Genomic DNA, 24,556 nt, shown 5'->3' on the forward strand with positions numbered 1-24,556 from the left:
TTAAATCCAACATGGCCCGGCGCAGGCGCGCTGCCGGCGGCCATCATGGCGGCGGCGATGGCGGCGGGGCTGTGCCGGGCCTTCGGGTCGCTCCTGCTGTCGGCCGCGCCGCTCCGCGCCCTGCCCCGCGCCCCGGTGCCCGGCGCCCCGGTGCCCGGCCCCCAGCCCTGCCTGCCGGGGGGGGCCCTGGCGGCCGCCCGCCGCGGGCTGGCCGGCTCGGCGCCGCGCTGCACCACCGACCCCCTCTGGAAGTGCCGGGTCAAGTACACGGTGCGACCCCTGGGCATGAAGAAGACGGGCGGCCGCGACCACACAGGTGGGTGGGTGGGTGGCCGGGGGCGGGCAGGCAGGGCCCGGCGGCGGGCTCCCGGCGGCGCGGTCCACGCCTGCAGCCGCCCTCCCCTCTCCCGCAGGCCGCATCCGCGTGCGGGGGATCGGCGGGGGACACAAGCGGCGGTACCGCATGATCGACTTCCAGCGGCTGCGCTACGAGGAGGGGGCCCCGCCGGAGCCCTTCACCGAGAAGGTCATCAACGTCCGATACGACCCTTGCAGGCGAGTGCGGGGCGCGGGGCTGGGCCCCCGGGACCCGGGCGGCTGCGCCCGCGGTGAGCCCCAACCCACCCGCCCGCCCTGGGTCCCCCGTGCAGGTCGGCTGACATCGCCCTGGTAGCCGGCGGCAATCGGAAGCGCTGGATCATCGCCACGGAGAACATGCAGCCCGGGGACATCATCACAAACTCCTCTCGCATCGGCAGGATGGCAGGTGCACGCCGGGGGCGGCCGCGCCGGCCCTGCCGGGGGCTCGTCAGCTGCTCCGTGCCCAACTCCTCAGCTTCTGTCTTCCAGTGTTGGCCAACGAAGGGGACGCCTACCCGCTGGGGGCTCTGCCTGTCGGCACGCTGATCTGCAACCTGGAGAGCCACCCCGGGAAGGGAGCGCAGTACATCCGGGCAGCCGGTGCGTCTCCGGGTGGGGGACCCGCCGTTTGGAGCCGGGTTTGGCTTAGCGCAGCTGGGAAGGCGGGCAGGGGGGCACCGCTCTGGGTGGGCGGTGACAGGGAGTTGCTGTCCCCTCTTCTCCCCGCATTAGGGTGCAAAACAGCCCTCCGGACAGGCGGGGCGATGCCTTGAGGTCCCATCTCTGGGAAGGAGTGCCGCACGAAGGGCAATGGCGGGCCTTTGGGGAGTTCCCAGCGTGGGGATGTGCTTGCTGCAGGGTGGGATGCTTTGTCCAGCTGCTCGGGGCAGCTGTCTCCTCTCCTCTCGCCTGCTGCAGGGACGTGTGGGGTGCTGCTGAGGAAAGTGAATGGGACGGCCATTGTGCAGCTGCCCTCCAAGAGGCATATGCAGGTAGGGGAGCCAAGTTGTCCTTGACCTGACGGCCTGGGCACGCGGCTGTGCGTCCCCAGGGAGACCTGCAGCTCTCCTCTGTCCCCTAGGTGCTGGAGACCTGCGTGGCCACGGTGGGCCGCGTGTCCAACGTCGACCACAACAAGCGGGTGATCGGGAAGGCAGGCCGGAACCGCTGGCTGGGCAAGCGCCCGCACACGGGCTTGTGGCATCGCAAGGGTGGCTGGGCCGGGCGCAAGATCAAGCCTCTCCCGCCCATGAAGAGCTACGTCAACCTGCCGCGGGTCGCGGCGCAGGAGTGATGCCGGGGGCCAATAAAGCGCTCTCCGCACCACCGCTGTCGCGTTACGGCTGCCTTTTCTGCGCGGGGCCTGGGGTGCTTTCCCCGCAGGACGCGTTCGGCCCCCGGCGGGAGGCGGGCTGCCGGTGGAGATGGGTGCGGGGCTGTGGGCTGCCGTGGCTTGAGCGTGGGGTGGGTGGGGGTCCCGGCGGGGTCAGGCAGAGCCGTGCCCGGCATTGCTGCGGGGCAAGCGGGCGGCCCTGCGGCGGGGCAGGACGGTGGCTGCCAGCCAGGGGCCCCGCTGCGCAGCTGGGGAGCGCGGACCGCGGCGCCCCCCGGCCCCGGTGCCGCCCTCGCTGCCCCCCAGGCCCCGCTTCTGCCGTCGCCCCCGGCCCTCGCTCCCGCTCCCCGACCCCCCCCCCGCCCCGGTGGGGCCCGGCCGCCGGCGGGGGAAGCTTGGCCCTGCGCGGCTCCCGTCCGGGCTGCGCGCCGCGCACGCGCGCCCGCCGACCCGGAAGCGGCTCGGGAGCGGTGTCGGAGGTAACGCGCGCGGCCCGGCGGCGGGATGGGGGCGGGCCCGGCCCGGCGGGCGCCTGGAGCGGAGCCGTCCTGGGGCGGCCCCGGGCCTTTCCTTTTTGGGGAGCCCTGCGGGGGAAGCCTCGGTACCGGAGCCCTGAGGTGAGGCCGCCCGGCGGGGCTGCGGCGGCCGGGCCAGACCGGGCAGGCCCAGGCGCTTCTCGGTGCCCCGGGAGCTGCCGCTTGGCCCACGTTTAGGAGGAGCTTTATTGCTGCCGCTAGCGGGACCTGCCCACGCTGGGCCCGCTCCCCGGCGACCGTGCTGCCGTGCGCCCGCCTTTGGGAACCGGGGCGGCCGGGGCACAGGCCTGGTCCTGTCCTGGGCTTCCGCTCCCGGTTGGGTGGGCAGGGAGCGGAGCCCTCCAGCACAGGCTTGCGCTGGCGCTGAGGGCCAGCCTGCGTGCTGCGCCTGCCCTGGGGAGCTCTGCAGCACACGGCCGGGTTTTACAGCTGAGCTCCCTGGGAAAAGCTGCCCGCCTTGAGCACTGCTGTCTGTGTTCCTGCCGTGCCCACAGCCTGTTTAACAATCCAGAGATCACTGTGTCCTGCCCTGTTATCTCGTTGCTGCAAGTACGCTGTTTTCCAAGGAGAAAGCGAGCTATATCTCATACTCGAGTACTCTTGTTGTGTTAGGAGCTTACAGCACTGACCTTGAGTACAGCCAGTATAGTAGCACATTTTAGTTGTTATGCTGCCATGTTACAAGCACTCTGACCCACAGGATCATAGATTTCTAGCCCTAGCAAAGCCCATGATCACCCACCTCTCCCCAGCTCCTGCTTCCCGTCTGTCTCTGCAGGCACATTTCCTGTCATGGTGAACAAGAGGCATAATGGCAACCTGCTTACACACCTGGGACCCAAACTGCAGGCCTACCCGGAGGAGCTGCTCCGGCAGCGGCGGGGCCACGATGGCCAGCCTGAGTACCTGATCCAGTGGAGTGTTGTCAGCTTGGAAGAGAGAGCAGTGGGAGGCAGCGGTGCCTCCTCTGCAGAGGCCAAGCCGGAGAACATCTTGATGTGGATGTCTGCAGAAGAGGTGTGTGCCAGCTGCCCGGCGCTGCTGGGCCAGAGGAAGCTGGAAGGGCAGTGGGTGAAAGAGGAGAAGGCAGCCAGCCCGTTCGCCGCAGATGTCCCGCTGGAGGAAGCCTCGCTGCTGGAGATGAAGGCTGATGTCAGGAGCCTGGTGCAGCGAGCTGGCCGGCAGATGGCCGAGGCCGGGGCCCCCGAGTCCTCCATCCTCAACACCATCCACGTGCTGAGCGCGTACGCCAGCATTGGCTCGCTGGCGGGTGCCTTCAAGGAGACGGGAGCCCTCGACTTGCTGATGAAGATGCTGTGCCACAAGGAGAAGCAAATCCGCCGCAGTGCCGGCAAGATGCTGAGGGCCCTGGCTTCGCATGATGCAGGTGGGGGCTGCTACTGCTCAGTGGCACTGAGGAGGTGCTGCTGGGCAGCCGAGGGGTGCCAGTCCTTCTGTGGGCGTGGGATGCCGGGGAAGCAGCGTGTCTTGGGGCTTGTTGGCAAAAGGGGAAGAATCAGACTGGAGCTTCCAAGCAGCTCCTCGGTTGTAGTTGTCTGGGGTGCTCTAAGGCTTGGGAGCTCTTTCCCCTGAAAGGTTCCTGAGCTGATTAACTGTTAGGAGTGTTGAGGGATGTTAGGGGTGGCTGTCTCCTCCAGCAGGCCCAGCACCTCTCCTGCCCTGCTACTGGAGCCCAGCCCGGGGATCCGGGGTCCCTCAGGCTGAGGGATGCAGCTACCACGTCCCTGTTTGCGGGTTCAACCAGTCGCAAAGCTGAGCACCCATCCTAGGGACACACGCAGGACACTGACACGGCTGGCCACGGACAAGGTGCTGCCTTCAACAGCACGTACATACGGGACTCACATAAACACAAGCACAGACACCCAAGTCCCCTCCTCCTCTTCGGCTGACAGAGACAGGTGACTCGTGCCAGCACACACAGCACTCTCCAGGTTCACGTGCACACACACGTTCACAGATCCCTTGAGTACCAGCATGGCTGCTCTGTCTGCCCGGCACCCCTGCCTGGGTTTGAGCCCCCCTCCCCGCCTCAGGGGTCCCCCGGCTCGCCAGCTGATTGAGCCCGGTGCTTGCTAGCAAACACGTAGCACTCAGACACTTGTCCTTCACGCAGTCCACGTTCACAAGTCCCTTTGGACTTCCAGCACAGACCACCACCCGCCTCATACCCTGGCCTGGACCCAGGGCCTCCTACTTGCCAGCTAGTCCAGCTTGAAGTTTTGCTAACGGATTACATGCACACCCCACGCACAGCAGATTGAGGAAGATACAGATGCTTGCCCCGCCAGCACCAGGCACTGCTGTCCTGCTTCAGCTGCTGGTGCTGAGCTTCTCACTTGCCACCCTCCCACTAGCTGTTTTTTGGGACACACACCGTTCCCTCCCCAGTGGCTGATGGCCGAGGACCCCATCTGCTCCAGTTGCTAGCATGGACACCCTCGCACTCATTCCAGTAGCTGGCACCACAGGCCAGGGGCGCCTGCACCGCCGATCTGAGTCCAGTAGCTGGCACCCAGTCCACACTATGCCAGTCTTCCCAATAGCTGGCACACCAAGCTTAGTCTGTGGGTCCCTCCCCAGATCCAGGGAGCAATGGCCTCTCCAACTGCTAACGCCAGGACCCTCACTCGCTCCAGTCACTGGCACCACGGGCCGCAGGGCTCCCGCACCCCCACTCAGGCTCTAGTTGCTGGCACCAAATTCCATTCATGCACACGCAGGTCTCGCCAGTAGCTGGCACTCAGTCCTTGCAGCACACATAGACACACACGGGATAGAGAGATAGTTAGAAAAGATTTAATAAGATGTAGGACAAACTGCAGCGATCAGGTGCAGGGCTCAATCAGATAAGTGCACTGACCGGCCGTGGTTTGCACATGACTGGCCCCTTTTATACCCCTTTCTGTGCACCCCCTCTGTGTTCCTCGCCAATTCCCTTCCCGTGCACATCACCCCGTCTGTTGGCATAGTTCCACCGATCCCACTCCAACATCCCGGACCCTCAGGGTTACGTCCTATCGGTTGCAAAGTCCCAGTTTGCCTGCAGTTTCTTCATAGCCCATTAATTAGTGCAGCTGACTGGGTTTGTTTCTGGTTATTGTCTTTGTTAATGATAATTGGTCAGGTTTTATGTCTCTGTGTGTTTGCCTCCCTCCTTTTTCTTATCATCCCAATTTGACAAGGTCCTTAGTCAGATAATCATACTAAAAAATAATCATTCTCACACTCCAGATGTCCTTACTAATTAGCGTGCCTGACCAGATTTGTTTCTCTTCACTGCCTCCATTAGCATTTGTCAGTCAGGTTTGTGATTCTTTATGTTCTTGTTTATGGCTTCCTTCTTGCCATCCCTTTTTGCAGTGAAAAGGTCCTTGACCGGATACACTTAAAGGAGCAGACAGTCTCCTTCCACATCCCCTTACATTGAAGACCTGTGCCAGGGGGCCTGGCAGAGCCCTGCTGGGTAGAGGCCAGTCCTCACCCAGTCCTCTCATTTGAGAGGAGCTGCCGTGGCTCGGAAGTGCCTGATGAGGCTGGGGTGCGCCTGGGAGGTGGCTGGTGGTGGTGTGTCCCACAAGAGATCTTTCTCTGTTCTAGTGCCCAAGTTCACGTGGCTCTCCAGTGGGGCAGATGGGGGGCTGCTTCAGGTTAAAACTTAACTTTTTTATCTTCCCTGGAACCCTGTTCTGGAGTCAGTTATTTGGGGTTGCTGTGTTGGGGGAATCTTGCAGCTTTAGGGGTGGAAAAAATGCAGTGTTATTTGGTGGAGCACAATGTTGCCAATCCAGATTAAAGGACAGAACATGGTTCTGGGTTACGCTGAGCAGCAAAGCTGTTCCTTGCCTGCGAGTCCATCTCGCACGGGGAGGGTGGGGTGAGGGTTATCTTTATGGGCCCTGAAGGGTTTCTGTTGTTGTTGCAGGGAGCTGGGCCCATGTCCTGCTGTCCCTGAGCCAGCAGGATGGCATTGAGCAGCACATGGACTTTGACAGTCGCTTCACCTTGCTGGAGCTGTTTGCTGAGACAACATCCTCTGAAGAGCAGTGCATGTCCTTTGAGGGGATTCACCTTCCCCAGGTAGCGGCAGGCCCTGCCAGCCCTGGGCCTGTGGGCTTTAGGGGTCAGGAGGGGTGAGAGTGGGGGGCCAGAGCTGGTGTGCCTGTTTGGGAGAGGAGGGTAGTCGGCAGCGGGCAGCTGAGCAGGGCTGGGTATTGGGAGAGCTGGGACAGGATCTGGGCCTGGCTTGAGGCTGGAGGGAGGTGGAGAGGCACCTGGAGAGTCTTATCTCTGAGGAGGGAGACTAGGGTGGGCTGAGAGGTCTGTGCTGCTGCCTGCTGGTCCGGAGCTATCACGGGGGCCTGGCTGTGGATGAGCTGGGGGCTCGGAGAGAGCTGGGGGCTGGAGGCGCTCTGCAGGCTAGAGTCTGACAGCCGTGCTTGTTGCAGATCCCTGGGAAGCTGCTGTTTGTCCTGGTGAAGCGCTACCTGTGTGTCACTTCTCTCATGGACAAGCTCAGCAGTGGCGTGGAGCAGGGAGGAGAGCAGCAGGACTGCACTGTGCCCGGCCCGCTCGCTGAGGAGAGGAGCCGTGTGAAGCAGGAGTTTGATTTCAGCATGGCTATGGCAAATCTCATCTTGGAGCTGGTGCACGTGATGGGCTGGGACCACAGCCACAAGCCAGAGCTGCTGCCCCAACAGGAGCTGCGGCCTCGCACCACGCGCTCCATCTTCCAGCACAGGGCTGCATCCTGCACCACTGCTCAACCAGCCCCCACTCCCCCGCCAAAAGAGCCCAGCATCTTCAAGACGCGCTCAGCCTTCCCAAGCCGCAGCAGCTACGTGGAGTACGTGCAGGCAAACCTGGTGTGCGGCATGCGGGTGCGCATGCTGGAGGACTACGAGCAGGTCAGCGCGGGTGACGAAGGTGACTTCCGCCAGAGCAACGACGGCACGCCGCCTGTGCAGGTATCCTCTGCTGGGAGGGCAGGGGCTGTCAAGGGGCCTGTCTGCTCTGTTGCGCTGTAGGAAGCCCGCAGCCTTGTATGGGAGTGGTGGGGTTGGGCTTGCCTTGCCTCAGCTGGGTGTGTGTTGGGCTCTCCTCCTCAGGTGTACTGGCAAGCCCTGGGCTCCACGTACTGGGTTCACTGGCACATGGTGGAGATCATTGGCCCTTCAGGGCAAGAGGAGCATGAGGGCCAGGAGAAGGTGTCCACCCTGACACACAACCACAAACTGGCAGCAGGTGAGCAGCCTGTCAGCTGGGCCTGCATCTTTTCTCCCCAGCCCTTCTGCAGCTGCACGCTGGCGCTGTGGATTCTGCTGGTGTCTGAGTGCGTTGCCCTGGCTGGTCCAGGCACTGTAGGAGCAGATTGGGGGAGCAGTGAGCTAGAGGTGCCCATTCTGAGCATGTGCTTTTTCTGTTCTACAGCCCAAAGAGGCTCAAGCGAAGATGGTAATTCCCATCTCTACAACTTCTAGGGTCTCCTCCCAGCATGTTCCCCTTCTCTCGCTGCCCTCCTGTCACCTCCCTTTCCCACAGCAGGCTGTGGGACGGCAGGGATCTCTTCTGCCCAGATGGTCCACATGAGCTCTTTCCCTGGGGAACGGGGTTGTGCAGCAGGGGATGGGGGAACTGGCAGAGCTGACAGTGCCCTTCCTTGCTCTGCTCTCCTGCAGTTGTGCAGCCGTTTTTCTGCAAGCCCTTTGGGGGGCTGTACTCCCTGCCGTACCTGGGGGAGCAGCCGGCCAAGGCTGCAGAGGCCCTGAGCCGTGCCGAGTGGTGGGAGCTGCTCTTCTTCGTGAAGAAGCTGGAAGCACAGGAGCAGAAAGAGATCACCTGTCTCATCCAGCAGGACCAGGGAGGGCAGGTATGGGCCAGAGCCTGCAGCGGGGACACGGGAGGGAGGGAGCGAGGGAGAACATTAGGGAAGGGACCGGGCCCGGAGGAGGAGACGGCAAGTGTGAGCTGTGCAGGGAGAGCCTGAACGGGGCAGAAATGGGACTGAAATGGGAGGGTGAGCGGGGGACGGCGAAAGCGTGGGGAGCTGGGCACAGCAAAAGGGTGAGGAGAGGCGAGAGGAAACGCAGCCTGCCATGACCCTGTCAGAGTGACTGTGTCCAGCGAGGTTTGGGTAGGCGAGGCAAGGCCATGGGGTGATTCTGCTGGTTGCGGTTGGGTGGTGGGTGCAGGTGGGAGGGCTGGTGGCAGTTGGGTTGGGGACAGCCAGGGGAGGGTGGCACGGGGGAATGGCCCTGGGGGCCTCCGGCAGTGCAGCCTTTCTGTCCGTTCTGGCCCTGGCTGTCACAAGGGGCGTGGGGTCTGTGGCAAGTCCGTGAGGGTTAACTTGACCCCATCTGTCCAGCTGTCGGAGGTGGATGAAGAAGCCCTGATCCAGCTGTCGGTACCTGTGGAGCTGGCCCAGAAGGTGCTGCAGGTCTTGGAGAAGCGGTGCCAGGGCAGCACTCAGCGTGACCTGCGCGGCTCCCACATCTACGTCAAATACTTCCTCGGTAAGGAGGCCGAGCAGGATGGCAGGGGGAGCACCGCGGTGTCCTCAGGGGATGCCGGCTGCAGGAGCACCGGCCCTGAAGCCCCGAAGGCCAAGGCAGCGAAGGAAGACCTTTCTGCAGCTGCAGTGCTGCCCCAAGACCCCGCTGCGGCAGCGAAGTTGGATTCCCAGCTGTTCAGCGAGCTCCTTGAGAGGGAAGGGCTGTTCTTCCCAGAGGTGACGGAGGAGCAGATGAAAGGTAATGGCCTACTAGGCGCTGGGGCACACGCACGGTGCTGGAGGCGGCTCCATTGCCTCGATGGAGGAAGGCTCTGGGCAGGGCATGGGAGGCGAGGCACCCGGAGGTTGCCTGGGGAGGGGGGGCCTGTGGGTGCTGGGTCTGTGGGTGCATGGCACCCTGGGAGTTGCTGGGGGTGTGCTGCTGGCCTGACACCCGTGTCCCTGCCTCCCTCCCGCCAGTGCTGGGCAGCTCCGAGGGGGTGAGCGAGGGGGGCTCGCTGGCCAAGGTTGCAGCCGTGGTGGACGCGATCCAGAGCAGCAGCTCAGAGGTGGGGCTGCGCTTAGCTGGGCTCAAGCACATCATGAAGATCCTGGAGGAGGAGGCTGAGCCTGATCAGCAAGTCAGCAAAGCCCAGGGCAGGCTGGGGACCAGGAGTGTTGGGTGAGCTATGGGGTGCTGCGCACCCCTCCCGCTGGCTGGGGAGGGCCGTGTCGGCAGGGTGGGGGCCAGTACTGGAGGTGGGAGTGTGGGAGGTGGCGGTGGGAGTGCAAAGGCTGGTATGTCCCTGGGTGCTCGGCAAGAAGAGGGGTGGATCTTGTGTCCCTTTGTCGCAGTAAGTCTCATTCCTGGGGCTGACCCAGCTGCCATAGAGCCGTGTGGGCAGGGAGGAGGTGGCTGGCAGGGCCCGGGGTGCCGGCGTGCCAGCGGCAGTGCCAGGAGGCTCCTCCTGAGGTGTCCTTTCGCATGCAGGGAGAAGCTGGTGAAGGTGGCAGTGGAGCTGCTGAGCACTGAGGTGGCAGAGAAGGCCCTGGTGGCGGTGACGCTGCGGCTGCTGGCCGTGCTCATGGCGAAGTATGACTGGCGCGTGCTGTTTGCTACGGAGGGCGGCGTGCGGGCTGTGCTGGCCTGCATGCAGCAGCACGCCTCCTCCGCCCTGGTGCAGCAGGCTGGCCTGGCGGTGAGTGTGGCAGAGGGGATGCTGTAGGCGGGCGGGCAGGGTGCAGGCTCGCCCAGGCGTGGCGGAGATGCCCGCTGCCCTCCTGACGGCTGTTGACCTTGCAGGCCCTGAAGGTGCTGGTGGGAGCTGTGGCCAGCGAGCCAGGAGGTGCCGGTGGGAAGCCCTTGCCCCTGAACCATGCTGATGCGCAGATGATGCGGGAGATCTTTGCCAGCATCGGCTCTGCCTCCAGCGAGGGCTCGGCAAACCTGCTGAGTGCCATCCCTGCAGCCATGAGCACCATGCAGAGGGTCCCAGGGTAGGGGCAGAGCAAGGACAGCGGGTGGGGGTGGGGGGACTCTCGGGGCGGGGGGGGAGGGGCAGGCAAGGCAGGTGGCTTGTGGGTGCAGGGGAGGCTCCGTGCTTGAGGGAGGAAGGTGGCCACATCGCTCTGTCCCTGCAGGGGCTCCTCAGGCGTGCAGAACGGCTTGCTGGTGGTGAACATGCTGATCGACAGCCACCGGGGCCTGGCGGAGCAGCTGGCAAGCTGCGATCTCCCCACGGTGCTGCAGAGCTGCTGGTGGGACGGGCAGAGCACCGGCTGCCCTCACGCGATGCTGGCCCTGAGCGTGATCAACCGCCTCGCGGAGCACCGGCTACCCACGGGCCCGAAGACGGCAGGTAGCGTGCCGCCTGCACCGCCTGCCGTGCCACGGCCCCACGGATGCAGCGGGCAGGGCTGCCTCGCCTGGCAGGGCAGAGCACCCCGCTGGCGCCTCTCAAGCGAATGCCTGGGCTGGGCCCATGTGTCCTTGTCGTGGCAGGCAGAGAGGCCCCGCTGGACCTGAGGGACGTGCGGACGCTTCTGGGCGGCCTGGGGGACGGCGTCTTGTCCAAGGACGTGGTGGTGGCCCTGGAGCGGCAGCTCTGTGGTGAAGGCCCCATCCCCTCTGGCGAGGCGGCCCAGCTGCTGCAGGACCAGAGGTGCTTCAGGCTGCTGCTGCGCAGCTTTGAGCTGCTGGGGGCGGAGAAGGCCGTGAGCCTGAGCATCCTCAGGTGGGTGCAGGGGGATTTGGTGGGGGTCTGGGGCCTCCGCAGCAGGTGTGTGAGTGCTGGTGGTGATGTTGGGGGGATGTGGCGCATGTTTGTGGGTCCTGGTGGGGCTGTTCTTCTTCACCGGCACAGAGGCAGGTGCACCCCAGCACCTATGCGGGTGCTGATTGGGGTGTCCTGGGGCGCAGGGCCACGTGGGGACAGAGCGGCACGTGCCTGGGTGCTGGTGGGGACACGCGGGGGCAGCGCAGCACGTGCCCCGGTGCTGTTGGGCTGTCCGAGGTGCCTGGGGAGCCTTGGCTCGCAGTCCCTGTGGGGTGCTGGCCTTCCCAGTGGGGCAGGGAAGCAGGGCTGCCTCTGGCACCGCTGTCTGTGTGCCCCGGCGTGAGTGGGCCCCCTCCATCACTCAGGGTCCTGAACAAGTTCCTGGACGGTTACCAGGAGGATGTGCTGCCCTGGCACGAGTGTGTGGAGCCCTGTTTGTCCTCCCTGAGTGCCCACAGCAGCGACCGGGAGGTGAGGGGGCCCCGGGACTCCTGGCGAGCAGGGGCGGCTTTGCTGGCTGTGCCGTGCATCGGCCGGGCCTGGCATTGGTGAAGCGGGGTCCCCGCCTGCAGCAGCCCGGCCTTGTTGTGGCCCAAGTGTTGGGAGAGTTGGGGAACGACTGGCCCGGCCGTGGCCGCGTCCCGGTGGCAGGCGTGCCAGCCGGGCTCTCGCAGGCGCTGCTGCGGTGTCGGGGCGGAGGGGATGGAGCGTGGCAGCACCCAGCTGCTGGGGCCTGGCGGGTGGCCGGCGCCAGCCCGGCCGCTCACGGCTGCCCGCTCAGCAGGTGGTGCAGGAGGTCGTTGGCTTCCTGCACCGCCTGGCCACCGCCAGCAAGGACTGCGCGGTGGTGATGTGCCGCGTGGGCACCCGCGAGGCTCTGTCCAAAGCCCTGGCCAAGCACAGCACGGCCCCGTCGCTGGCGCCAGCCCTGCTCGACCTGGTGATTGACTGCGAGAAGTACGCCAGTCTCTACAAGAAGCTGACGACCAGCATCTTGGCTGGCTGCATCCAGGTGGGCGGGGAGGTGTGGCTGCGCTGGGGCTCTGGGTCTTGGGGCCCTGCAGCTGTGCCCTGCACCGAGGGGCAGCCTTCTGCTCTCTGCCTGCCGCAGCCCTGCGGTGAGCGAGGGGAGCAGGACCCAGGGCCCCCGGTAAGAGCCTCGCCCCATCCCGTAGCTGGTCCTGGGGCTGATTGAGGAGCACCGCCGGAGCCACCGGCCCATCAGCATCCCCTTCTTTGACGTCTTTCTACGCAACCTGTGTCGAGGTGAGCGTGGGGAGCGGGAGCTGGAGCCCTGTGTCTGGCATGTGCTGGCCTGGGGGCTGGAGGCTCCGTGTGCTCTCCCCGCAGGCTCCAGCGTGGAGGTGAGGGAGGACAAGTGTTGGGAGAAGGTGCAGGTCTCCTCCAACCCGCACCGGGCCAGCAAGCTCACGGACGGGAACCCCAAGACGTACTGGGAGTCGAACGGCAGCACCGGCTCCCACTTCATCACTGTCCACATGCAGTGTGGTGTGGTGGTCAGGTGGGGCTGGGCCGGGAGGGCCAGCGGCTGCGCGGGGAGGAGAGGGCTTTGGGGACCTGTGCGAGCCCTGCCCCAGTGGTCCCCGTCCTGGGGGTTGCTGGGTGCGGACAGCGGCGCGTGGGGCTGGCAGGGGCCAGGGCAGGGAGGAGGGGACTGGTGGGCAGCATGGTGTTTGCTGCGCTGCAGGGAGATGAGCATGCTGGTGGCCAGCGAGGACTCCAGCTACATGCCGGCCCGTGTGGTGGTGCTGGGGGGAGACAGCCCTGCCACCGTCAGGACTGAGCTCAACGCGGTGAGTCTCGCACGGGCTGCTCAGGCCGTGGGGCCCCACGGGAGCGGTGGGCTGGTCCTTGCTGTGCCCCGTGAAGGTCTCGCCCTGGTGCCGGGGCCCTGGGGGTTCCTCGCGGGGAGCTGTGCTGCGGGAGCCTCCTCCTGGCTGTAGGTAGCGGGCGCTGGAGATTTGGGCATGGGCAGCCCTGCAGCCCAGTCTGCAGCAGTGCTGGGGCTGTGAGCCAGAGGTGGGACCCTGGCAGGGGGTGCCCTGTGGCTGCGTGGGCTGCTGGGGGGGGACAGCGGCCATGGCTTTAATGGGGGTGGCCAGGGGAGCCTGCAGGGTGGCTGGCGCTCGCTGCCTGGCGTGCTGAGGGCTCGCTGTGTGCCTGCAGGTGACCGTCCTGCCCTCGGACAGCAAAGTGATCCTGCTGGAGAACATGACCCGCTTCTGGCCCGTCATCCAGATCCGGGTGAAGCGGTGCCAGCAGGTAGGGGAGCAGGGGGCCGGGCCAGGGAGCGGGCAGCGTGGGGCGTCAGGGCTGAGGAGCTGAGGGTCGTGCTCTCCCGTAGGGCGGCTTTGACACACGTGTGCGTGGCATTGAGGTGCTGGGTCCCAAGCCCACTTTCTGGCCCATCTTCAGGGAGCAGCTGTGCCGGCGGACGTTCCTCTCCTGCACCGCTCGGGCTCACGCCTGGTGCCAGGAGATCTGCCGGGACCGGGGGCAACTGCTGCAGCTCTTTGGCAGGTGAGTTGTCTCCTGGCTGCGCCATCGCATCCCCGCTGTCCCAGGGCCTGGGGAACGGTGCTGGCAGCCCACGAGGGGCCTGCAGGGCCAGGAGAGGAGCAAGCGGGTGTCCCACCTGGACAGGGAGGGTCCCTTGCTCCTCCCTGGCCACGAGTGGTCCCAGAGGGCCAGGGCCACCTTGGGGTCCCCCAGGTTTAAGCTGGGCATGGCTAGCGCACCACAGAGGTGCCCCGCAGGGGCTGGTGTGTCCTGACCTGGTGGAGATCGGTCAGGAGCAGGCAGGATCTGGGTGCCGCACAGCCCCCGAGTTTGGCGGGGGCTGCAAGGGCCCCAGGGCCCAGTGCAGGCAGGGTCTGGGGGCAGCGAGGGGCCCTGGCTGCTGGGGGCGAGTGGGGCTGCTGAGCCGTTGTGCCTGGCAAGGGGCAGGGCAGGGAGCAAGTGCCGTGCTCTGCTTTCCTGGGGGAGTCCCGGCGGCCGGTGCCCAGCAACCCCGTGTGCTGCCCGGTCGCTGTTGCAGGCTGAACCGGGCGCTGCGGCATGAGCAGGGCTTTGCCGACCGCTTCCTTCCTGACGACGAGGCGGCCTGGGCCTTGGGCAGGACGTGCTGGGAGGCCCTGGTGAACCCCTTGGTGCAGAGCATCACCAGCCCAGGTAGCCCGCGCTCTCCCGGGCCTGTCCGCGCCATGCCCCAGGCTGAGGCACCCCGCTCTGAGTCTGGTTGGCCTTGCAGACCCCCATGGCGTCAGCCCCCTGGCCTGGCTGCTGAGCGAGTACCTGGAGAGCATGGAGCCGCCCCACCGCGCCACGAGCCGCGGTGCTGTCTTTGGTTCCCGTGTGCGGCGCCTGACCCAGCTCCTGGTGCACGTGGACCCCGAGGGCCCAGAGCCAGAGGAGGCAAGAGCAGCTGGTGAGCGAGAGGCTGCTCTCCCATGGGGCTGGCAGGGCTGGCAGGACGGTGGTCCAGAGTGCCAGGCTGCGGCCATGGGGATCTGCTGGGGAGCTCTGGGGAGGGCCCTGTGGCACAGGAGGCTCGCGAGCCGGGGAAGGCTCGTGGCTGTGCCCCCGCAGTGGCCATACCTCCCCGGCATCGCCTCTGCCCTGTGACCCCAGGGAGAGGGGGAGGCTGCTGGCGGTCAGTGTGCAGAGCCTGCCCACGGAGCCGTGCTGAGCCCGAGGTTGTCCCTTGGTAGGCGGGAAGGAGGGGAAGAACAAGGAGGTGCCGGCCAGGGCTGCGAAGGCGGTGGCGGAGAAGTCGAGCAGCCTGTGGAGCATCTCGCAGTGCTGGCGTGGCGTGGTGCAGCAGCAGGTAGAGCTTGGAGGGCCGGCCGTGGGGGCCGGAGAGGGCGTGTGGGACCCCGCAGCGGGCGGGCGTAGCGGGGAGCGGGGCCTGGTGGTGCCCTGGGAGCGTGGGGAGGGTGCGGGGCTGTACCTGGCCTCCGCTGAGTCCGAAAGGGTGTGGGGACGGCCCTGCCACGCTTGCCACCCTGGCAGGGCTGAGGCGTCAGCCTGGCCCTGCGCCCAGGCTGGTGCTGCAGGCTGGGAGACGGGTACAGTGTCGGGCTACTTGTTCCCTGCTGGGCTGCTGCTGCGCTTCTGTCCTGCCCCCGCAGCCCCTGCCCAGCCCTCGGGGCTGCGCTCCTGCCTGGCTGCAAGCTCTCAGTAGCCCACGGCAGCACCGGGGCCTCTGGTCAGCCCCTGGCCGGGACCTGGGCAGTTGGTGGTGGCAGAGTGAGGCCAGGGCTGTGGACATTCCTGGAGCCATGGGTGCATCCCGCTATGGGGCTCACCCCTCTCGTGCTGCATCCCGCAGGTGCAGCAGTTCCTGGAGGCGGCGGGGCAGGCGCCGGACCTTGTGGAGCGATACTGCGGGCTGTACAAGCGGCTGCGTGGCGCCACGGAGGAGCTCTTTGGGCAGCAGGCTGCCTTTGTGCTGGCCCTGGGCCAGGGCTTTGCGGGTGCTTTGCTGCAGCTCTCCTTCCTCACCACCCTGCACGTGAGTGGAGGGAGCGTGGCACCAGTGCCGGGGTCCTGGGCACAGGTTGGGGAGGCTGCCCTGGCCCATGGCCTCGGGGCGAGCTCCGGGTGGGCGGTGCGGTGGCCCTGGACGGTGCCCAGCTGCGGGTGTGCAGCGCTTGTCATGGAGTGGCCCCAGCCCCAGTGTGCTCGGGCCTCAGGCTGGTGCCTGGGCGCCCTTTGCCCCTGCCCGAGAGCCCCAGGGTTTCCCAGCTGCTCCCCCCAGGGACATTCCCCCAGCCTGGCCCCGCGGGCACCCTGTGAGCCCCCTCCGCAGCCAGCCCTGTCCTTCTGCAGGTGAGTGAGCAGTTTGCCCGCTACCTTGATGGGCAGATCCAGGAGCTCCACGGGGCTGCGGGCAGTGCAGGGCCGCTGCAGCGGCTGCAGCAGATCCTGGAGCCCTTTGTCGTCTTCAGTGGCCTGGAGCTCGCCCACGCCTTCGAGCACTTCTACCGGTGAGGGGTGCCATGTCTCCACGGGACCAGAGGGCCTGGTGCGGGGTGGTGTGGCGTGGCGGGGGAGGTGCAGGCGGCGCTGAGACCATGGCCGAGCCTGCCCTGGTGTGGCAGTGGTGCTCCCGCTTTGCTTTTCCCGGCTCTGGCGTGGGGAGGGAAAGGCTGTGAGGGGCCCGTGGGCGCTGCCAGTCTGCGGAGGCACATTCCCTGCTGGCGGCAGGGAGGGGAGGCGGGCGCTGCCAGGGCCGTGCGGCTTGGGGTGAGGCCAGGGCCGGGGCCGTCTCTGTCTCCTGGCGGGTGGCTGATGGCCACGGGGCTCGGGCCGGCCCCTGACCTGACGCTGGCGGCTGTGGCAGGCACTACCTGGGGGACCGGCTCCTGGCGCAAGGGCCGTCTTGGCTGGAAGGAGCCATCGTGGAGCAGATCGGGCTGTGCTTCCCCAGCCGCTTCCCCCAAGAGATGCTGCACAACTTAGCCGAGTCGGAGGAGCTCCAGCAGCAGTTTTACCTCTTCCGGCTGCAGGAGCAGGACAAGCGGCTGCTGGAGCTGGACGCGGACCTGGACGAGGTGAGCATGTGGGTGGGGAGGCTGGGGACCGCCTGCGTTCCTCACAGGGACCCTGGGGCCTGTCCTGAGCCGCCCGCGTGTCCACGTGCCCAGGCACCGGGGACGGCCTCGGTGACGGATGTGCCGGAGGTGAAGGTGCTGGCCCTGTCCCCGCACTGCTGGCCTGTTTCCCCGTCCTGCTACATGGATGAACCTGGGAGGTTTTTCTCGGCGGCCCTGAGCTCCCCCCTGGATGAGTTTGCCGTCTTCTGCAGGCGGAGTGAGTGCCGCGGCAGTGGGTGCGCGCGGGGGTCTCGCCGGTGCCCAGGCCCTGCACAGCAGCTCGGGCGGGAGTGGTGGGAGTGCTGGGGCGAGCTGGGAGCGCCCGGCAGGGCTCGCCCCCGGCCCTTGCGCTGATGCCGTCTCTGGCAGGCCAGAGCCAGCTGGGCTGGGAGTGCACGAAGCCCCGGCGGCTGCAGTGGACGTGGCTGGGCCATGCCGAGCTGCAGTTTGGAGACTGCGTCCTCCACGTGTCCACGCTGCAGATGTACATCCTGCTGTGCTTCAACAGCGCCAAGGTAGGAGCTGGGGCCGCGGTGTGGTGAGGGAAGCAGCAGCTGCTGGAGCGTGGCAGGGCCATGCCCTCCCTTCCGGTGGGGTCTGCAGTGGTGTTTGGGGCACAGCCCCGCCGTGTTGGGCTGTGCCTGCGGCTGGAGGGTCTCGGCTGGCCATTCCCCTCCATGCCCTCCTGCAGGAGGTGGCTGTGGAGGCCCTGCTGCAGGCTACGGGGCTCCCTGCTGACCTGGTGCACCATGCGCTGGCACCGCTGACCGGCGGCGAGGGCGTCCTGGTGCGGAGCTGCACGCCGGGAGGTGAGTGTGGGGCTGGGGCACCCCGGGGAGGTGCTGGTCTGAGCCGCAAGTGGGTGTGGGGGTAGGGGTGCTTGTGGGGCGCTTGTAGGGGAAGCGAGTGGGCTGGGGTGAGTCTGTCCGTGGGTGCTGGGGGCGTAGGTCTGTGTGTCGGGTTGGGGCCTGAGGCCACGTGTGGGGCTGGGGGTGGTGTGTGGGGCTGGGGCTTGGGGCCGTGCGTGAGGTGTGGGTCAGCGTGGGTGGTCGGGTCTCAGGTCCGTGTGGGGGGGTGGGGAGCGGGGCCAGGGGTTGTGCGTGTGGCTGTTGCTTGGGGCCATGTGTGGGGGAGAGGGATGGGGCTGGCAGCAGCGGGAGGCCCAGGGTTGGGTCCTACAGCCACATGCGTGTCCTGGGGCTCCTCCAGGGCCCAGCTCGGGGCTTGGCTGACCCTGGGCCGGGTGCTAGCTCCAGGTGCGCTGCAGCTGAACCGGGCAGCCCTGGCCCGTGCCTCTGGCCGCCACCTGAGGCTGCTGCCCCAGCAGAGGTACCTGCGGGCGGAGAGGGCTGAGGTCAGCGCCCTGGAAAGGAAGAGGAACGTCCTCTGCTGCCTCATCACCCGCATCCTCAAGGTGGAGAAGCAGCTCCACATTGACAACCTGGTGTTTAGGGTATGGAGGGCTTGAGGGGCAGAGAGGGGCCGCCTGGGTGCTGTGCGGCGCTGCAATGTGGGGCTCCCTTGCTGCTGTAGGTGATTGATGCCTGTCAGAAGGGCGAGTTGGATCCAGGGCTGCAATTCGTGAGCTTCTGCTGCCACAGCGTGGACGTGCTGTCCTGTGTCCTGCACCTGCTGAACCAGGGCTACCTCCGGCGCCAGGAGGAGAGGCCTCATGTCTTGGAATACATCTCCGCTGAGCCCACAACACCCCCTACCTCCCAGCTCCAGCCCCAAGTTGCCTTCCAGACTGTAGAGATCAAGATGGCAGCAAGCCCAGCCTCTGCTGAAAGGAGACAAACTTTTTCTACGTTCAGGTAGACAAGGACTTGGCTGGGCTGGGTCCAGTCTGTTTCTTCCTGAGTACTTGTGGGTTTTATTTTAAATAAACAAGCCAATCTCTACCCAGTCCCCTTTTGTAGTCTGTCAGAGAGCTCAGCTGGCCCACGGCTGGGAGCGGGGCCAGGACGTACCCCTGGCTGGTGTGCCCAGGCACATGTGTTCTCACCCAACTCTGCTGGGCCATGCCCTCAGGTATGGAGGGACACACGCACGCCCCAGCATTAATTTATTAAAATTAATCCCGAAAAGTAACAGTACAATAAATTTAAAAAAAATAGAATCTTGTAAAAAAAAAACCCAGGTGCCCCCATGCCACACCTCCAGCTGGCAGCACCGTGGGGCAGGGCTGGTTGGGAAGGGATGGGGAGATGAGGGTGACCCCCAGCAGCCTGGGGACAGCCTCAGCAGCGCTATGCCAGCCTCAGCAGCAGGGCTGCAGCGGGACCAGAAAAGCTGCTGAGGCTCAGCCCCGCAGGGCAGGGCCAGGCACAGCAGCGGGAGGCTGGCAGCGGGGCTGGCACGGGGCAGTACGGGGTCAGTGGGCCCTGCTCAGCGCCTGCCCCCCACCAGGAGCGATCCTGCTGGCTCTGGCACGGGGGAAGCTGCCTGGGCCCAGCCCAGCTGGGGCCCCGGCCGGCTGGGGAGCTGGCCTGGCAGGGGCATCTGGGGAGAGCGGGGCCCAGAGCCCTTTCTGGGTGCCCGCTGGCTGGTGCCAACCCTTGTCCCGGGCTGCTGTTGGGGGTCGTGGGAGGCAGATGGCATGGCGCCCTGGCTGGTGTTGGAGGGTGCGCAGACCCGGTCTCACTGGCCTCACCTTCGCGGGTCTTGGCCCACAGGGAGCGGTGCGGGTGTGGTATCTCCCTCTGCAGAGCAGGCAGGGGCTGGGCCGCAGAAGAGAGGGGACAAGAGCACATCCGTCTCCGTCTCCTCCTGTGACCCTCTGCAGCTCCATCCCAGGGCTGCCCCCGCATCTCACACGCTCTTCGAGTAGCCAAAGATGCCCACAGGGAGGTACTTGACGTGCGTTGGCCACTGTGCTGCCAGCTGGAAAAACTTCACATCGTTCCACTCCACCCCATCTATGGAGACTGAGAGGAGACGGCGCAGTGAGGTGCAGCCCCGCCACAGGCAGCCTGTGCTGCTTGGTCTGACGCCTACAGCCCCGTGGGGCTTTGTGCCTCCCCTCACCTCGCAACATGGTGTTCTGGTGCTTGGCTGTGCAGATGAGGCGCGTGATTCCTTCGATGACTTGGCTTTTGGGCTCCAGGTCCTTCTCTTTCGGTTTCTTGCTCAGGAACATCACTGGGGACCGAGGACAGACAGAACCAACGTTAGGATGTCCCCACCTGGCCCTGGGTGGGAGCCCTTGCCCCAGGGCTGGCTGCACTAACTGGCCCCTGCTGGGCCGGGTCTCAGCCCTGCCCTCCTGCGGGCTCCCCCCCTGCCCTTTTTGCAATGCACTGTGGCCCCACAGCCACAGAGCATGCCAGGGTGGGTTTGGTTACCTTTCTTGTTTTTCTCCTTGGTGACCACGGTCATGGCCATGGTGCTCGGGGGCACCAGCTCCCCTGTGCCGGGGATGCGGCTGACCTGGAGTGAGCGGAAGTTGCTCTTGAGTGTGTTCTTGATACCCGTCTCCCGCTTCTCGCCCTCCTTCTTCCTGTCCAGCCCTTGCGTTGTCCAGTAGTCCACCTGCAGGCCCATCACCTCCACACCAGGGCTCAGAGACCTGGGCAAGATGGGCAGAACCATGCAGCACACAAGTGGGGTCCTTGCTCCCCATAGCTCAGCTGCAGCCTGGCCCAATAAACCCCAGGATGCGGCAGCCTGGCCAGTGAGCACCTCAAACCCTCCCACCCCAGCACCCCACTGCCTCAGATGGAGTGGGGATTCCTTACCCAGCACCCGAGAGGCCGCTGCTGACAGATGGGGAGGGTGGCGGGGTGCTCACAGTCTCCTTGCCGTAGGGGGCCACTCCACCGGCGACTGGCGTTGAGCTCAGCAGGGATGGGGTGCAGACTGTGGCATCATCCGAGTCCACTGGGGAGGAAGAGTGTGGGTCGGGTGGGGGGCTGGGGGACACCAACAAGGGCCTCCCCACAGCAGAGAAGGGAGCCAGGGACTGTGGGCTCCCAGGGACTCACCAGAGGCGCTGAAGGACTGCTCCACCAGGCCCACCTTCACCACCTGCAAGGACAGACAAGTCAGATGATCCCCAGCATCAGCAGGGCTGCGCGCTGCCCCTCTCCCCCCCAGCCCCAATTGCCCACTGGTCCCTCAACACACTCACCCCCACAAAGGGTACAAACTTCTGGCAGGAGTCCTCGTCGGGGCTGCACAAGGAAGAGAGGCTGGTCAGGGTCTGGGTGTGCTGAGCACTGAGTGCCATGCGGCTAGTCTTGTGGCCCAGGGACCCCCACGCTGGCAGGGGCCAATGCTGGCTCATGGCCACTGGGACTGTCTCCTCTGCCCTCCCTCCCATGGGACCCCCTGTCCCCGACATGGCAGCACAGGGCACACTACACAAGGAGGCAAGGAGTTGGCCCCTCCGGTGCTGGGAGAGGGCTTGCATGCGGGAGGGCAGCCCTGCCCCACTTTGGGGTCAGGGCTCCTCTGCACGGCAAGAGGGATGGACGCACATGGGGGGAAGGGAGGAGGCCAGGCAGCGGCACAGCAAGCACAAGCCAATACCTGATATAAAAATCAAAATAGAGACTTCTCTTCCTTGGGTGCCAGAAACCAAGAGAAGGGAGAGGTGAGAGTGCAGCTGGAACACGAGCGTCAACCCCCGGGCACAGTGCTGGCTCGCGGCCCCCAGCCCAGCCCAGCCCAGCCCTGGCAGCCGGTCCCCACCGGCGGGGCTGCCACAGCCCACAGCTGCTGGAGGGGCCGAGCGCACCGGGGGGGCGGCAGGGGATGGCGCTGCAGGCCTCTCACTGTGGAACCCCAACTCCCCTCAGCACCACACTGCTCACCGGCGGAGTAGAGCGTGGGGCCTCGCTCGCTTGTCCCCCATCTCCCACAGCCCTGTCCCAGGCACAGCCCAGACTGGGGCCGCATGAGGCAGGACAGGCGTCCCAGGGCCGTGCTCACCTCTTCTGCTTGTACGTCAGCATGGCCTCAGAGATGGGGAGCTGGTGAGAGAGGCTGGCTCCAGCGATGAACTGGGCAACGCGGCCCGCAATGTCCACAGTGTCTGCGGGCGCAAAGAGCCGTGAGGGCCTTGGTGGCAGCTGGGCTCCCCTTCAGGGCACTGCTGGCCCCATCCTGTCCCGCTCCTCACCTGCGATGGGTGGCTCAGCCCTGCTGAACAGCTCCCGCCATGCTGTGTCCAGGAAGAGAGTGCTGTATTTGTTATCCACTGAGGCCAGGTACTTGGCCAGAGGGTGGGAGCCTGTGGGTGAGAAGGGCAACGTTGGCTCTAGGTGGGGGAGCCCAAGTTGGTGGGAGAGGACAACCCTGGGGCCAGGCTCGTGGTGGCTCTCACCCAGTGGCACGAGCAGGAATCGAAGGTAGTTGAGCCAGTCGGGTGTCTTGCTCGCCAGCTGCTCCACGAAGAAACGGAGGACAACGCTCAGGTAGCTCTGGTCCCCCGCCACTACCACCTTCACTGGGGGAGGCATGTGGGAGTTACAGTTACAGCTGCCAAAGGGAGAGAAAAGGAGACTGTGAGGGACGCGCAGTGGCTCAGCAGGTGGGTCTGAGGGCAGGGGACGTGCCCTGCCAGGCCAGCCCACCCAGCATCAGAAACCCATTGCTGACAATTTCTAGCTTGCTGAGCACTGCCGTGGGCACAATCGGCACCGGGATCCCTTGCTTTCCCCAGGGCCTACACCTGCTCCTATAGTTGTGTCCACAATCCCAAAGGGTCCTAACGAGCCCTGGGGGAGCCAGGGCCCTTCCCAGCGCTCCTCTGCAGTCATAGGGAGCTGCCAGGCTGAGCCCAAGCTGTACTCACTATCGCTGGATGCGGGAGACGGTGGTGTTGAAGGCTGCCTGGATGTCCGCCACAGAGCAGGTAGATACGACCAACTGCTTGTGCGCCTGGAGCTGCTCACTCACGTACTGCCAATGCAGAGAGCTTGGGTTAAGGCACCCTGGGGGGCCATGGCTGTGCTGGCCAGCACCAGCCCACGCCTGCCCTGACCTCTGTGCCCCCTGGGGATAGGGCTGGGGCCCCTGTCCCCACCCATGCCGTGTGGGGAGGCTGAAACCATCAGGTCATGAGCATCCCCACTCGTGCCTGAGCATCCCCGCTCCTCCCAGCTCTGCTCCAGGGGGCTGGCTGCCCCAGTCCCCTGCTCTCGCCTTTGAGCACAGCAGTCACCGCTCTGTGACTGTCCCAAGAACCAGGCTGTGCTCCTTGAGATAAGGGGTTTGGTTCAGGGACCCTTTGATTTAAATCCTGCCAGCCCACAGCAGGGCCCCGCTCTAGGCTCAGTCACCCTCTGCTCATGCCCTTCTCTTGCTCTCTCCCACTGTGGCACTGCAAAATCCTTCTGTGCTTCTTCAGATGTCTGTGTGCAGCTGAACAGTGGTAAAACAGGCAGTCGTGCTACACAAGGGGGCTTAGAAGATGCCATGACAGGGTCTGGGAATGGGCATTGCTCCTTTTGCCCCATCAGGACAAGAGCAGGAACACGCCGATGCACAGCTTCGGTCAAGACTCCACCTCCTCTCACTGAGAAGCCGTTTCTTCTGCCACAAACTCTGGCTTGATGTTCCAGCACTGTTTCTGGATGTCAGATGTAGCTGCAGGATCCCAAAGGGGTCTCACCAGCGCTTTATATAACTGCTGTTTCCATGTTTGCACACACGTACGTGGCCCTGCTCACCTTCAGCCATCAACTCCTCTATGCATGGGGGAGGCAGGTGCTCGTCAGGGGCTGGGCCCATCCTCACATGGACACAACAGCGATCAGCATGAGGCAGGAAGGCCTCACACGCCTCCCTGCCCAGAGACCCCAGCTCTGACAACGCAGTTAATGTTCCCTGGGAGCGGCGGGCTACGATCTCCCCTCTCTGCGTGGGAAATGGCACCTCTGCCGCTTCCCAGGGCTTGGTGCCAGCAGAGGGAGTCTGGCACCTCTGGCAAGGCATCCACCAAAGCTCTAACCGGTGTGGTCACCGGGAGCCAGGACCAAGCAGTGAGGACACAAGGCACAGTCCATTAACCAGCCTTTCTGGGACTGCTCAGGGCATCGTGCTCTGAGGATCCAGCAATGCTGGTGTGTAGCAGATGATGGAGTAGACACACCAGACTTGCATATGTAGCTCAGCACTGTGAAATGCACTGTCTCCCTGAAAGAAGGGCCACACTGGGAGAGAGGAGGGCACAGCTGGTGCCAGCTTCCCTAGGACACCCTGCCATGGCTGGGAGAATCCCCTGGGACCCTGCTTACAGATCCCCCCATACATCCAGCTCCCGTCATGCCTGCTCACCTGCCCCTGCCACTCGGCGACATTCACCAGCACGATGCTCTCGGGGAGCTGCTCATCTGAGACCAGGATCTGGTTCAGCTGATCGTAAACAGACTTTCGGGGCACCTGTGACAGCATCACCACAAAGGTTAACCCCAGCCGGCTGCCTTGGCCGCTCTGCCCATGGCTGAACGTCTGGCAGGGCTCTTGAGTAAGAAGCCTCCAGGTGAGGCAGCTTCCAGGGACTCACCTGGGTGCTGTGCCATGAGTCTGGAGAGCTCTCGCTGTCCAGGCTGCTGGCGCGGCCACCCTGTCCCTTTGAGCTCTGCCGGTCCTTCACAGAGGTGCTGCGGGGACGCCACAACTGCTTGCTCTCTGCCTTGCTGCGAGCGAGAAGCAGGAGAGGTGACGCTGTTAAGGAAATCCCACCTCCACCAACCCCCACTCACTCCAGGGAGCCAACGTGAGCCCTCTCAGCCCTGGCATGGGGCGCAGACCCGCCTTACCTGGGGGACACGGCACCGGGGAGCTCGGCTTTGGTTCCGGGGCCCAGCTGGGCCAGCCTGTCCACACTGCTCTCCCTCGTGGCAGCCTCTGCGGGGGCCAGCCGTGAAGATGGCTCCTCTGTGGCCAGCTCCTGTGGGCCACACACAGTCACTTCA

The 24,556-nt window shown here is 65.3% G+C and overlaps 3 protein-coding genes across 3 annotated transcripts in view; 2 read left to right on the forward strand and 1 right to left on the reverse strand.

Moving 5' to 3' along the window:
- Positions 1-42: 42 nt before the first annotated feature.
- MRPL2 (mitochondrial ribosomal protein L2) lies at positions 43-1,688 on the forward strand. The gene is made up of 6 exons (XM_082305651.1): positions 43-316; positions 414-555; positions 651-766; positions 850-960; positions 1,279-1,352; positions 1,442-1,688. The coding sequence occupies exons 1-6, from the start codon at positions 46-48 to the stop codon at positions 1,652-1,654; spliced, it is 927 nt and encodes a 308-aa protein (XP_082161777.1). The 5' UTR covers positions 43-45; the 3' UTR covers positions 1,655-1,688.
- Positions 1,689-2,184: 496 nt separating this feature from the next.
- Positions 2,185-18,516, forward strand: LOC309587257 (cullin-9-like). The gene is made up of 29 exons (XM_082305266.1): positions 2,185-3,616; positions 6,176-6,330; positions 6,699-7,217; positions 7,359-7,494; positions 7,929-8,119; positions 8,615-8,999; positions 9,221-9,422; positions 9,732-9,939; positions 10,044-10,237; positions 10,382-10,599; positions 10,743-10,974; positions 11,382-11,487; positions 11,801-12,028; positions 12,192-12,282; positions 12,367-12,538; positions 12,725-12,830; positions 13,204-13,299; positions 13,382-13,557; positions 14,075-14,208; positions 14,288-14,464; positions 14,748-14,863; positions 15,368-15,550; positions 15,868-16,025; positions 16,382-16,592; positions 16,686-16,851; positions 17,004-17,149; positions 17,326-17,443; positions 17,885-18,087; positions 18,168-18,516. The coding sequence occupies exons 1-29, from the start codon at positions 3,022-3,024 to the stop codon at positions 18,450-18,452; spliced, it is 5,907 nt and encodes a 1,968-aa protein (XP_082161392.1). The 5' UTR covers positions 2,185-3,021; the 3' UTR covers positions 18,453-18,516.
- Positions 18,517-18,895: 379 nt separating this feature from the next.
- The window catches only part of LOC309587211 (phosphofurin acidic cluster sorting protein 1-like), a gene marked incomplete at its 5' end in the record, with an annotated part of 72,099 nt that continues 66,438 nt past the window's right edge, over positions 18,896-24,556 (reverse strand). The window contains 13 exons of the mRNA XM_082305180.1: positions 18,896-19,561; positions 19,662-19,775; positions 19,979-20,202; positions 20,372-20,513; positions 20,618-20,660; positions 20,764-20,806; positions 21,567-21,669; positions 21,757-21,867; positions 21,961-22,115; positions 22,432-22,538; positions 23,916-24,020; positions 24,145-24,277; positions 24,401-24,531. Of these exons, the coding sequence (XP_082161306.1) occupies positions 19,446-19,561; positions 19,662-19,775; positions 19,979-20,202; positions 20,372-20,513; positions 20,618-20,660; positions 20,764-20,806; positions 21,567-21,669; positions 21,757-21,867; positions 21,961-22,115; positions 22,432-22,538; positions 23,916-24,020; positions 24,145-24,277; positions 24,401-24,531 (1,527 nt within the window). The 3' untranslated portion in view covers positions 18,896-19,445. The remainder of the gene's footprint in view (positions 19,562-19,661; positions 19,776-19,978; positions 20,203-20,371; positions 20,514-20,617; positions 20,661-20,763; positions 20,807-21,566; positions 21,670-21,756; positions 21,868-21,960; positions 22,116-22,431; positions 22,539-23,915; positions 24,021-24,144; positions 24,278-24,400; positions 24,532-24,556) is intronic.

The sequence above is a fragment of the Platalea leucorodia genome, assembly GCF_965183815.1.
Source record: "Platalea leucorodia genome assembly, chromosome: 3".
NCBI lineage: Eukaryota > Metazoa > Chordata > Aves > Pelecaniformes > Threskiornithidae > Platalea > Platalea leucorodia.

Excerpts from the sequence above, each read along its gene's own strand:
- LOC309587257 (XM_082305266.1), top strand. The coding sequence starts at position 3,022 with ATGGTGAACAAGAGGCATAATGGCAACCTGCTTACACACCTGGGACCC. Across the intron at positions 12,283-12,366 it reads TCTACGCAACCTGTGTCGAG|GCTCCAGCGTGGAGGTGAGG; the intron begins GTGAGCGTGGGG and ends CTCTCCCCGCAG. Across the intron at positions 12,539-12,724 it reads CAGTGTGGTGTGGTGGTCAG|GGAGATGAGCATGCTGGTGG; the intron begins GTGGGGCTGGGC and ends GCTGCGCTGCAG.
- MRPL2 (XM_082305651.1), top strand. The coding sequence starts at position 46 with ATGGCGGCGGCGATGGCGGCGGGGCTGTGCCGGGCCTTCGGGTCGCTC. Across the intron at positions 317-413 it reads GGGCGGCCGCGACCACACAG|GCCGCATCCGCGTGCGGGGG; the intron begins GTGGGTGGGTGG and ends CCTCTCCCGCAG. Across the intron at positions 1,353-1,441 it reads CCTCCAAGAGGCATATGCAG|GTGCTGGAGACCTGCGTGGC; the intron begins GTAGGGGAGCCA and ends TCTGTCCCCTAG.